This window comes from Vipera berus (genome assembly GCF_964194415.1).
Source record: "Vipera berus genome assembly, chromosome: 4".
NCBI lineage: Eukaryota > Metazoa > Chordata > Lepidosauria > Squamata > Viperidae > Vipera > Vipera berus.
Genome location: NC_138206.1, coordinates 3510774 through 3523061, shown reverse-complemented (window position 1 = coordinate 3523061; position 12288 = coordinate 3510774). Strand labels below are relative to the sequence as shown.

The 12288-nt window shown below is 44.6% G+C and overlaps 1 protein-coding gene across 1 annotated transcript in view; it reads right to left on the bottom strand.

Moving 5' to 3' along the window:
• The window catches only part of FCHSD2 (FCH and double SH3 domains 2), a 181439-nt gene that overhangs the window by 122021 nt on the left and 47130 nt on the right, over positions 1-12288 (bottom strand). The window contains 1 exon segment of the mRNA XM_081327908.1: positions 6207-6252. Coding sequence (XP_081184034.1) covers positions 6207-6252 — 46 coding nt within the window.

The following is a 12288-nucleotide window of genomic DNA, read 5'->3' as shown; positions in this document are numbered from 1 at the left end:
TAAAGTTTTTGCACAGCCAACTAAACCTTGAGCCTATACTTTGGACTTTTAATTAGAGGTATAAAAGGCCATTCAAAGGTGGAAACACAAATGTTTTACCTCTAGTGCTGTATTTGGTCTTCAAGTGTACATTTTTTCTCTCTCTCTCTCTCTAGGAGGCAACTGAACTTATTTGTTTTTTCTTTGAAAACGAAGCACCTTCAGCTCTGACTGGATGGTGGGGAGTGGCAGGATTTATGCTCCTTGCAGAGAACTGGTCATTTGCATCCTTTTAGAGAGCCGTTGAGGCCACTTGGAGGTTTATCTGTGTCCTCAGAGTCGCCTGGGTGGTGGAAATGGGCGTGGAGCCTTCTTGGAACTGCAGAAAGGACTGTCTTATAGACTGGAGATGGATGATGTCGTTTATATTTATATTCCTTGCAGAAAAACTGGTCATTTGCCTTCTTTTACGGGGTCGTTGAGGCCACTTGGAGGCTTACCTGTGTCCTCAGGGTCACCTGAGTGGTGCAAATGGGCGTGGAGCCTTCTTGGAACTGCTGAACGGGTTGTGTTGTAGACTGGAGATAGAGAGATCCCCCGTTTGCACCACTCAGGTGACCCTGAGGACCCAGGTAAGCCTCCAAGTGGCCTCAACGACCCTGTAAAAGAAGGCAAATGACCAGTTTTTCTGCAAGGAGTATAAATCCTTCCGTTCCCCACCACCCAGTCAGAGCCGAAGAAGCTTCTTGGAGGAGAAGCGAAACATCTTCAAAGAAAAACAAGGAAGTCCAGTTGCCTCCTAAAAAAACTCTTTGAGGATACGGGGAACCCTTGGCTTTTAGTCACCGAAGTTACAACAGCAGTGGGAAAAAGTGACTTATGACCGTTTTTCACACTTAGGGTCCTAAAGGGGCAAAAGGGGGGTTACGTGATCCCCTTTTGGGACTTTCTGGAGCAAAGTCAATGGGGAAGCCAGATTCACTTAACAACCGTGTTACTGATTTAACAGCTGCAGTGATTCACTTAACAGCGGTGGCAAAAAAGGTCATAAAATGAGAGAAAAACTCACTTAAGAAATGTCTCACTTAGCAACAAAAATATTGGGCTCGACTCTGGCTGTATGTTAAGGACTATCTGGATTTCTTTCAAGGCCAGCCGTGCTAATGATTAAAAATCATTAAAATATTAATTGTGATTAATATTTAGGTGTTACTTATAGGTAAGGGTGCAGGTCTATACATGTGTTGTACATAGTATGTTCTAAATGTGTATTATGTATGTGTTATGTATGAGAGGAAGCAGCTAAATTTCATTTTTAACGTGCACCGTTGTGCCCACAGGGGAAAAAAATGACAATAAAGGATATCTAATCTAATCTAGGGACGTGGTGGCTAGGACACTGAGCTTGTCGATCAGAAGGTTGGCAGTTTGGCGGGTCGAATCCCGAGTGCCGCGTAGCAGAGTGAGCATCTGTTACTCGTCCCAGCTTCTGCCAACCTAGCAGTTCGAAAGCACGTAAAAAAATGCAAGTAGAAAAATAGGGACCACTCCGGTGGGAAGGTAACAGCGTTCTGTGCGCCTTTGGCATCTAGTCATGCCGGCCACATGACCACGGAGACGTCCTCGGACAAGCGCTGGCTCTTCGGCTTTGAAACGGTGATGAGCACCGGCCCCTAGAGTCGGAAACGACTAGCACGCATGTGCGGGGGAACCTTTACCTTTACCTAATCTAATCTAATCTAATTTAAAAAAAACAACAAACTTTAAACCAAAAACTGGACGAATAGCTCGAATAACAAGTTCAAAGCCGACGTGCCCCTTCAGGTTTATTGTTATCTTCCACATAATAAAAAAGACAATCTTTGTTGGGCAGCTGGAAAATAATTTCTTTTTCTTTCTTTTTTTTTTTGGAGGGGGATAAATTAATTCTTCTTAAGGTCAGAGCTCCACTGTCTGACATTCTTTGGAAGAAAAGGCGGGCAGCCTGGTAAAACAGGATATTCCAAGCCTTTTGTCCAAGTTTATCTTAGCAATGTTCTTCCATTGTGTATACAGCTGAGCTGTAGGCTTGAGGCTGCAGGAAGATTCCTTCCAAAATGCCCAATAATTTAGCATTTTTACAGGCAGCCAAGGCACAAGGTCCAGAGTGAGAGATCAACAAGTGTTGGTTTTGGATCTATTACCCATAATAAGCATTGCTAAGCAATCCAAATTCCTAGTGCATGACTCAGAAGCTTCGAAAGGGACTTTAGCCCTCAACCGATATAGAATATTAATTCCTTTGCCGTTCTTTTACCCATCATTTTAAATTCAGAAGGACTGTCTAAAGAGAAACCTGATCAAATGTGATCCTTTTGATCCCAAATCCTGCCAAAAGCTCTTGCTGCCTTTCAAAACAACAGAGCACAGGTGATCCAGGACTTACGACTGCGCCTTCGGTGATTGTTCAAAGTTACGACAGCACGGGGGGAAAAAGTGACTTACAATCACTGTTCACGCTTAACGACCGTTGCAGCGTCCCCCGCGGCGAGGTGATCAAAATTCAGATGCCTGGCAACGGGTATGTACAGGTAGTGCTCGACTTACAACGGTTCATTTAAGTGACCGTTCAAAGTTACACCACCACTGCAAAAGTTACAACAGCACTGCAAAAAGTGACCACTTTTCACGCTTAACGACCGTTGCAGCATCCCCAGGGTCAAGTGATCAACATTCAGACGCTTGGCAACTGACTCACATTTATGACGGTTGCAACATGCCCAGGTCATCTGATCCCCTTTTGCGACCTTCTGACAAGCAAAATCAATGGGGGAAGCCAGATTCACTTAACAACTGTGTGACTAACTTAACAGCTGCAGTGATTCCCATAACCACTGTGGCAAGGAAGGTCGTAAAATGGGGCAAGATTCACTTAACAAATGTCTCGCTTAGCAACAGAAACTTTGGGCTCAATTGTGGTCATAAGTCAAGAACCGCCTATATTTATGACGGTCGAAAGTGCCCCGAGGTCACATGATCCCCTTTTGTGACCTTCTGACAAGCAAAGTCAACGAGGAAGCCAGATTCACTTAACAACCGTGTTACAAACGTAACAACTGCAGTGATTTGCTTAACAACGGTGGCAAGGAAGGTCGTAAAATGGGGCAAGATTGACTTAAAACTGTCTTGCTTAGCAACGGTTGCAATTCAAGGACTACCTATAGTCATCCATGGTCAAAACTGACAGTCTCCTAAACCAGGGGTAGGCAATCTTGGCTCTTATATGACTCGTGGACTTCAACTCCCAGAAGTCCTCAGCCAGCATGGGAGAACTATGGCCCCTTCATGACTTGCGGACTTCAACTCCCAGGATTCCTCAGCCATCATGGAGGAACTAAGGCCCCTTCATGACTGGTGGACTTCAACTCCCAGAATTCCTGAGCCAGCATGGAGGAAATTTTGGCTCCTTCATGACTTGTGGACTTCAACTCCCAGAATTCCTGAGCCAGCATGGGAGAACTATGGCCCCTTCATGACTTGCGGACTTCAACTCCCAGGATTCCTCAGCCATCATGGGGGAACTAAGGCCCCTTCATGACTGGTGGACTTCAACTCCCAGAATTCCTGAGCCAGCATGGGGAACTATGGTCCCTTCATGACTTGTGGACTTCAACTCCCAGAATTCCTGAGTCAGCATGGGGGAACTATGGCCCCTTCATGACTTCATGACTTCAACTCCAAGAATTCCTGAGCCAGCATGGCTCAGCTTGGAAACATCTCCCTTTCCCCTCAGCATGGCTGGCTCAGGAATTCTGGGAGTTGAAGTCCACGAGTCATAAAAGAGCCAAGGTTGCCTACCCGTGTTCTAAACCAACGGATTTCATCAGATTATGATTCCTGTCTAACAGGAGAGAGAAAGAGATCATGAATGATAGATTTTCACAGATTTTGAGCCGGGGTTGAAACAAACTGACAATCTATTTGTGACTTCCAACACACCCTTTCCATTTTTTTTTTCTTAGAAAACTAGAACGTATTTTCCCCCCTAAAACAAATTAGTCCATTTCTCCTGCCTTAAAAAAAGAGGGAAAGAAAGATTTTGAAAAAAATGACAATTGTGTCTGTTAAAGAGCAGGAGGAAAACCACAAAACAAAACACAATAGCAGTGTCAGAAGAACAGGCTTGCCCAGAAAAGCAAATTCTTTTTTACACAACAACCCAATGTGCTGCAGACATACTGTGGGCAGACAACAGGAAAACACCTTTTTTTTCTTTCTAAGGCTCTATTATCAGCTAAAATTCACTTAAAGAACTGGTACATTGGTAGATCACTAAAGGGTAACAAATATAATGCCTTGGTAGGACCACACGTAGAACCCTGCATCCAGTTTGAATAATAATAGAATACAGCTGGAAGGGACCTTGGAGGTCTTCTAGTCCAGCCCCCCGCTCAAGCAGGAGAACCTCAGACTGTCCAGTCTCTTCTTGAAAACCTCCAGTGATGGAGCGTCCGTGATTTCTGGTGGCAAGCTGTTCCACTGGTTAATTGTCCTCACTTTCTCCTTTAATTCTAGGTTGCTTCTCTCTTTGGTTTGTTTCTTGTCCTGCCTTCTGGAGAACAACGTGACCCCCTCTTCTTTGTGGCAGCCCCTCAAATAAAAAAGATGTTGAGACTCTGGAAAGAGTGCAGAGAAGAGCAACGAAGATGATCAGGGGACTGGAGGCTAAACCATATAAGGAACGGCTGCTGGAATTGGGGATGTCTAGTTTAATGAAGAGAAGGGCGAGGGGGGACATGATAGCAATGGTCCAAGATCTGAGGGGCAGCGGATAAAGAAGCCGGGGTTCAATCTATTCTCCAAAGCACCGGAAGGCAGGACAAGAAGTGACGGATGGAAACTAACCAAGGAGAGAAGCAACCTGGAACTAAGGAGAAATTTCCTGACAATTAACCAGTGGAACAACCTGCCTCAAGAAGTTGTGGGTGCTGCATCAATGGAGGTTTTTAAGAAGAGACTGGACAGCCATTTGTCTACAATGATCTAGGGTTTCCTGCCTAAGCAGGGGGGGGGTGGACTAGAAGATCTCCAGGGCCCCTCCCAACTCTGTTATTCTGTATTTTATATTCTGTATTTCCTGCAAATGTGTCTTCTTGGAAGTCACCTGCCTCTTGTCTTTTTCTGGTGTGGTTTTCTTCCCTCATCCTCTCAACTTGGCCTATGTGAGATAAATAATCTATGCTACAAACCGAGTCCGTGTAATATTGTACCCACTGAAGGCTGATGGTTTTAAGCAGCTCATGTAGGGCTCTTCCAACTTGGCCCTTTTATGACTTGTGGACTTCAACTCCCAGAATTCCTCAGCAAGCATGCCTGGCTGAGGAATTCTGGGAGTTGAAGTCCACAAGTCATAAAAGGACCACATTTGAAGACCTCTGAGCTAATGGGTGGTATAAGTAACTATGTACATAGGCCTGAGTAGGTTATATACAGGTAGTCCTTGACTTACCACACAACAATTATAACGGCACTGAAAAATAGTGATTTATTACCATTTTTCGCCCTTACAACCGTTGCGACATCCCCAGGGTCACGTGATCAATATTCAGACTCTTGGCTACTGTTTCATATTTATGACGGTTGCACTGTCCCGGGGTCACGTGTGATCCCTTTTGCGACCTGCTGATAAGTGAAGTCACTGGGAAAGCCAGATTCTCTTAACAACCGTGTTACTAATTTAACAATTAGTAGGGATCCGCTTAACAAATGGGGCAACGAAGGTCGTAAAACGGGGCAAAACTCACTTAATGACTGTCTCACATAGCAACAGACATTTTGGGCTCAACCATGGTCATAAGTCGAAGACTCCCTGTATATAAGTCTATGAAACAGTACTAAATGAAATCAAGCGAAATGTGTTGAAGACGAACAATTGAATGTGTGTGGAGGCCGAAAGAACCTTCTAGATTAGGAAAGAACCTTCTAGATTATTTAATCTTTTTAACTTTTGTATTTATATTTTGATATTTATTGCCCTGTACACCGCCCTGAGTCCTTCGGGAGAAGGGCGGTATAAAAATTTAATAAATAATAATAATAAAATAATAGATCAGGAAAGAACCTTCTAGATCAGGCACACAGGCCTGGTCTGCTAGTACAGATAATCCTCGGCTTACAACCATTTTAAAACTCTGCAGGAAAGAGAATGCAAACTCTTCAACAATTGGCCGCAACGTTCTGCTCCTTACCTGGGCATATTCTCTCTCAATCGCCGTTTTCTTCTGACTGAACGTCCTACAAAAAAGACGAGAGAGGGGAAAAAAATGTCGTTAAAATCACGGGGAAGAGCCAGGCGATTGAACAACAAAAAACCCGACATCAGCCCAGTTCGAACTCTGCAAATTCGCGCCGATGGATAGAAATCAGAAATGAATTCAGGAGAAAAACAGATCAACGATTCGGGACCGTTGATGAGTTTGGGAAAAAAACCACTTTCACACACACACACACACACACACACAAACACAAAAGGACAATTCCTATCTCCAGTTTTAAGCGGCCGTGCCAATATGTAACTAACTAAATCAATATTAAGTGAATTAATGAGAGCTCTCCAGATAGGGAAATGCACAGGCTCCAAACTCGGGTACATGGCTGGCTTTTTAAGTTCGTCTCCAGAAACGAGCCCGCTCTATTTGTGTTGCCCTAGTGTAAATATTTTGAACCGATAGAAGATAATATATTTATACTTAAGGGTTGAAATCAGGGGTCCTTTCGCTAATCTCTGAGTTGAGCTACTTGCAGACGTTTCGTTACCCAACTAGGTAACATGATCAGTGCCAGGAGGGAGGGGGGGTTTGCAGAGAGGAGGAAGAGGAGGAGGAGGAGGAGGACTGTTGTCTGTTTATATAGGAACCACCTATATAAGGGACCACCAAGAATTCAGCACTCACAGGGCAAGCCACTCATATATAAACCCCACTCCCTTCTAGCATGGATGATGTTACCAAGTTTGGTAATGAAGCATCTGCAAGAAAATAATCCATCTCAGACAGTGCCAAGGAGCCTGCAATGATGGTCGTGGTCCTCCTCCATCTAACATTGATGATGTCACCTAGCTGGGTAATGAAACGTCTCCAAGAAAACCCCCAAGCTCAGAGAGCACCAGGGACCCCCTAAATATCTCGGTTATAGAAGCCTGGAGAAAAAGGCAACATCCAATTAGGCATTTAGGCTCCAACACTGCAGGCCAAGTTTGGTAGTTCTGATTTTAGTAAAGGAACGAGAAAGAAACATTCTGTCTGTATTTAGTGGTTAGCGGTGGAAATCACTGCCTACCTATGGACCAAAGGAGATCCTAGAATTATTCATTCAAGGCAAGGCTCAGACAAAGAATGCACAGCCACGAAGATCGTACTGTAAAGTTTCAGCGCAGCTTTGGGGATTCCCCCCACATCTAATGTCCCGCCTCCATTTCCTTCTTTGCGTTATTTTGCACTCAAATCTTCCTTGCTTATACCGTAGGGAAGAGGCTGTCCACCGCTGCATGTGTGAATGCTTTGGTACCACAGGTTAAATCAAAGCCTATCTCCAGCTGAATGGTGGTTATCACTTTACTGGTCATTAGGTGCATAACAATAAAATGCCAGCAAATCAAACGAAAATTCAGTGTAGATAAAAATAAGGTTTTTACGCTTAGGCCAGAAAAACCAACTGTATAGGTACAGGCTAGGTCAGGGGTAGGCAACCTTGGCCCCTTCATGACTTGTGGTCTTCAACTCCCAGAATTCCTGAGCCAGCATGGGGGAACTATGGCCCCTTCATGACTTGTGGACTTCAACTCCCAGAATTCCTGAGCCAGCATGGGGGAACTATGGCCCCTTCGTGACTCATAGACTTCAACTCCCAGAATTCCTGAGCCATCATGGGGGGAACTATGGCTCCCTTCATGACTTCAACTCCCAGAATTCCTGAGCCAGCATGGCTCATCTTGGAAACCTCTTGTCAGGACCCACCTCAATCCACATCTTAGGAAATAAGAACTCTTGGATGCAAGTTTAGTCCAAAAGGAAAATGTTTACTAGGATGGAATCGATTGTGGCAATACAAGACGGAATCTAACAGTTACATTTCAATCCTATATAAAGCATTCCCATTTCAGCCCCCTCCCCTCATCCATTTGGTCAGGCTCCCATCATTTACTTAGGTGTCAGGCCCTTCCGTGGGAAAGGGAACTCTCCTTGGTTTTATGGTTATTGCTTCTTCAGTTGTAAACCATCCTCTCCCACCCCCCCGTCGGAGAGATGGCAGGATCCCCAGAATAAGCACAATGTTCTACCTATACATTTATGAAATGTGATATAAATGGATTCTGACACCTCTCCCTTTCCCCTCAGCATGGCTGGCTCAGGAATTCTGGGAGTTGAAGTCCACGAGTCATAAAAGAGCCAAGGTTGCCTACCGCTGGGCTAGGTGAAACTTGGCTCAGTGCCGGCAACCGCGAGAGGGATCTTGGAGTCCTAGTGGACAATCACCTAAATAGGCGCCAGCCGTGTGTGGCAGCCACCAAAAAAGCCAACACAATCCTAGGCTGCACTAACAGAGGGACAGAATCAAGATGACGTGTAGTTCTAAGTACTGCTTTACAAAGCCTTAGGTAAAGATCACGCTGTGAATATTGCATCCAATTCTGGCCACCACATTGTAAAAAAGGTGTCGAGACTCTGGCAAGAGTGCAGAGAAGAGCAACAAAGATGATCAGGGGACTGGAGGCTAAAACATACAAAGAAGGGTGGCAGGAATGGGGTTTGTCCAGTTTAATGAAGAGAAGGACGGGGGGGGGGGGAACATGATAGCCATGTTCCAATATTTGAGGGTTTCCTTCAAAGATGCGGGGGACAATCTATTTTCCAAAGCACCTGAAGGCAAGACAAGAAACAAAGGTTGGAAACTAATCAAGGAGAGAAGCAACCCGGAACTACGGAGGAATTTCCTAATGCTGAGGGCAAGCAACCGAGGGAACGCCTTCAGAAGTTGTGGGTGCTCCTCCATCCGTGGGAGGCTTTCAAAAAGGGACCGGACCGCCGTTTGTCTGACATATTGTAAGGTCTCCTGCTTGAGTAGGGGGCTGGACTAGAAGACCTCCAAGGTCCCTTCCAACTCTAGTATTATTTTATTCTACAATAAGCCACACCCACACTTCAAAACAAACAAACGGATTATGCTGCTTAAGATTCATTGGCAGACTTGCCAAGTTCATTTTTTTTGGTCTGTTTGTCATCGTGTCTTGAATTCTGCAGCGCACTTCTGACTGTGACATAAAATAAGGTAACAGGCTTTTAAAAAACCAGAAGTATACACCATTTGTGCATTTCTCTCAAAAGTCAGTTACGCTATGTGCCAATAACGGAGAATACTTGTAGCTCAGGGTTGCAGATAAGTTTTATTACCCAAAGTAGGGAGGGGAGGGGAAGAGGGAGGAGGAGGAGGAGGAGGAGGAGGAGGAGGAGGACTGTTGATAAAGAGGACTATGGGGTCTTTAGTGCTCTCTGAGTTAGCTTTTTTTCTTGCAGACGTTTCCTGACCCAGCTAGGTAACTTCATCCACGCTAGAAGATGTTACCTAGTTGGGTGATGAAACGTCTGCAAGAAAACCATCAAAGCTCAGAGAGCAACAAGGACCCCACAATCCTCCTCCTCCTCCTCCTCCACAAACTCCACTCCCTTCTAGCATTGATGATGTTACCTAGTTGGGTCATGAAACGTCTGCAAGGAAACCACCCAGCTCAGAGAGCACCAAGGACCCCACAGTCCTCCTCTTCCTCTTCCCACTACTCCTCTCCACAACCCATCTCTTTTTAGCACTGATGATGTTACCCAGTTGGGTCATGAAATGTCTGCAAGGAAACCACCAAAGATCAGAGAGCAACAAGGACCCCACAGTCCTCCTCCTCCTCCTCCTCCTCCTCCTCCTCCTCCTCGCAAACTCCACTCCCTTCTAGCACTGAAGATGTTCCTTAGTTGGGTCATGAAATATCGGCAAGAAAACAACCAAGCTCAGAAAGCATCAAAGTCCACACAGTCCTCCTCCTCCTCCTCCTCCTCCTCCTCCTCCTCCTCCTCGCAAACTCCACTCCCTTCTAGCACTGAAGATGTTCCTTAGTTGGGTCATGAAATATCGGCAAGAAAACAACCAAGCTCAGAAAGCATCAAAGTCCCCACAGTCCTTCTCCTCCTCCTCCTCCCTTTTAGCACTGAAGATGTGATCTACTTGGGTCATGAAACGTCTGCAAGGAAACAACCAAGCTCAGAGAGCACCAAGGACCCCACAGTCTTCCTCCTCCTCCTCTTCCTCCTCCTCCTCAACAATCCCCCTTCCCTTCTAGCACTGAAGATGTTATCTAGTTGGGTGATGAAACGTCTCCAAGAAAACCACCCAGCTCAGAGAGTGCTAAGGACCCCTGGTTTCCGTATGTGCCATCAACTCTTAAGTGACCACGTAGATTTTTCTTTTTTACACGACAGAATTTAACAGGATTTCCTCCACACCCAAGCTGCAAATTGCCGTCTTCTTCTTAAAGAGATCCAAAAACGAGACAATTTTTTAAAAAATCTAAAAACGTTCTATGCCGGCTTTCTCTGCCAGTCAATGGGGGAAGCGAGATTTCTTTTAACCATTGCAGGATCCCCTTAGCAACTGCGGCGATTCGTGTATAACCACCATCACCACAACAACAAAAAAATTGACCATGCAAAATTGGCCACAACTCAACCACCATCTTGTTTAGCAGTGGAAATTCTGGTCCCAAATTGTTTGTCGTAAGCCGAGGACTAATTGTGACTCTCGCTCCTTAAATGGCAGCCTGGATTAGCAATTACATTTCAATCTTTTTCGTTTCAGAAGAAAGACTTGACTTGGGGAGGAGAAGCGACACCAAAGCACCTCAGCCCAGGTTTTTACGTCTGTGTGTTTGTGTGTGTGTGTGTGTGTGTGTTTGTGTGTGTGTTTTCCAGAGGCGTTACTGACAGTCCTTAGAATACAAATTCACAAAGCTGTTTTTAACCTCAGGAGCCCTCTTACAAGAATCAGAACTTTATTACCAAAAACATCAAGAGAAACAAGGTTTTAAAGCAGCGAGATTTCCCAAGAGCGTCTGCTAGGTGAGAAAAAAGAAAGAAAGAAAAAAAAACATATAAATAACCGATCTGAAACATTTACTCTTTTCTTGAGCAATCTGACGTACCGCATTTGTACAACGTCAAGAATTTTCGGATTTAAAAGTTTAAATTCAAACAGAGAGCAATTTTTTCCCCCTGCTTTTTATTTTTTATTTTCTTTTTTCTTCACAGCCGTTCTTGGGGAGAACGTTGGGCATTGTGCATTGACAAAAAGCCTTCTGTAACGCTCATTAAAATCCTGAAAAGGCCCTTGCTTGCTTGCCTACATACACATGCACAAAACATCTGTTAGATATTACACACATGTATTCATCACTGCTGTTTTATATGCATGCCTCCAAACTTAATATTTGCTGTAAAGGAAGAGCGGATGGAGAAATGTAGTTCCCCTCTTGACATTTTCATTCTGTTGTATAAGGGAAGCCGACGCTGCATTAACAGAGGGACAGAATCAAGATCACGAGACATGTTAATAAATATTACTTTATTAATTGCCTTGCTAAGGCCACATTTGGAATGCTGCATCCAGTTTTGGTCCCCACGATGTAAAAAAGATTTTGAGACACTAGAAAGAGTGCAGAGAAGAGCAACAAAGATGATTAGGAGACTGGAGGCTAAAGCATATAAGGAACGGTTGCTGGAATTGGGGATGTCTAGTTTAACGAAGAGAAGGACGAGGGGAGACATGATAGCCATCTTCCAATATCTATGGGGTTGCAGCAAAGAAGAGTTGGGGGTCAAGCTATTCTCCAAAGGACCTGAAGGCAGGACAAGAAGCAACGCATGGAAACTGATCAAGGAGAGAAGGCAATCTAGAACTAAGGAGAAATTTCCTGACAGTTAGAACAATTAACCAGTGGAACAGCTTGCCACCAGAAGTTGTGAATGCTCCAACACTGGAGGTTTTTTTTTTAAGAAGAGACTGGACAGCCATTTGTCTGAAATGGTATACGGTTTCCTGCTCTAGCAGGGGGTTGGACTAGATGACCTCTGAGGTCCCCCCTCCAACTCGGTTACTCCATTTTCTGATGTACGTTTCCACAACGATCACAATCTTAACAAACGTGTTCTTACAGGGGGTGGAGAAGTCTTGGAATTAGAGATTTTAACTCAAGACACGCTGAAAACGTAACAATCGCTGCTTTCTAGGATT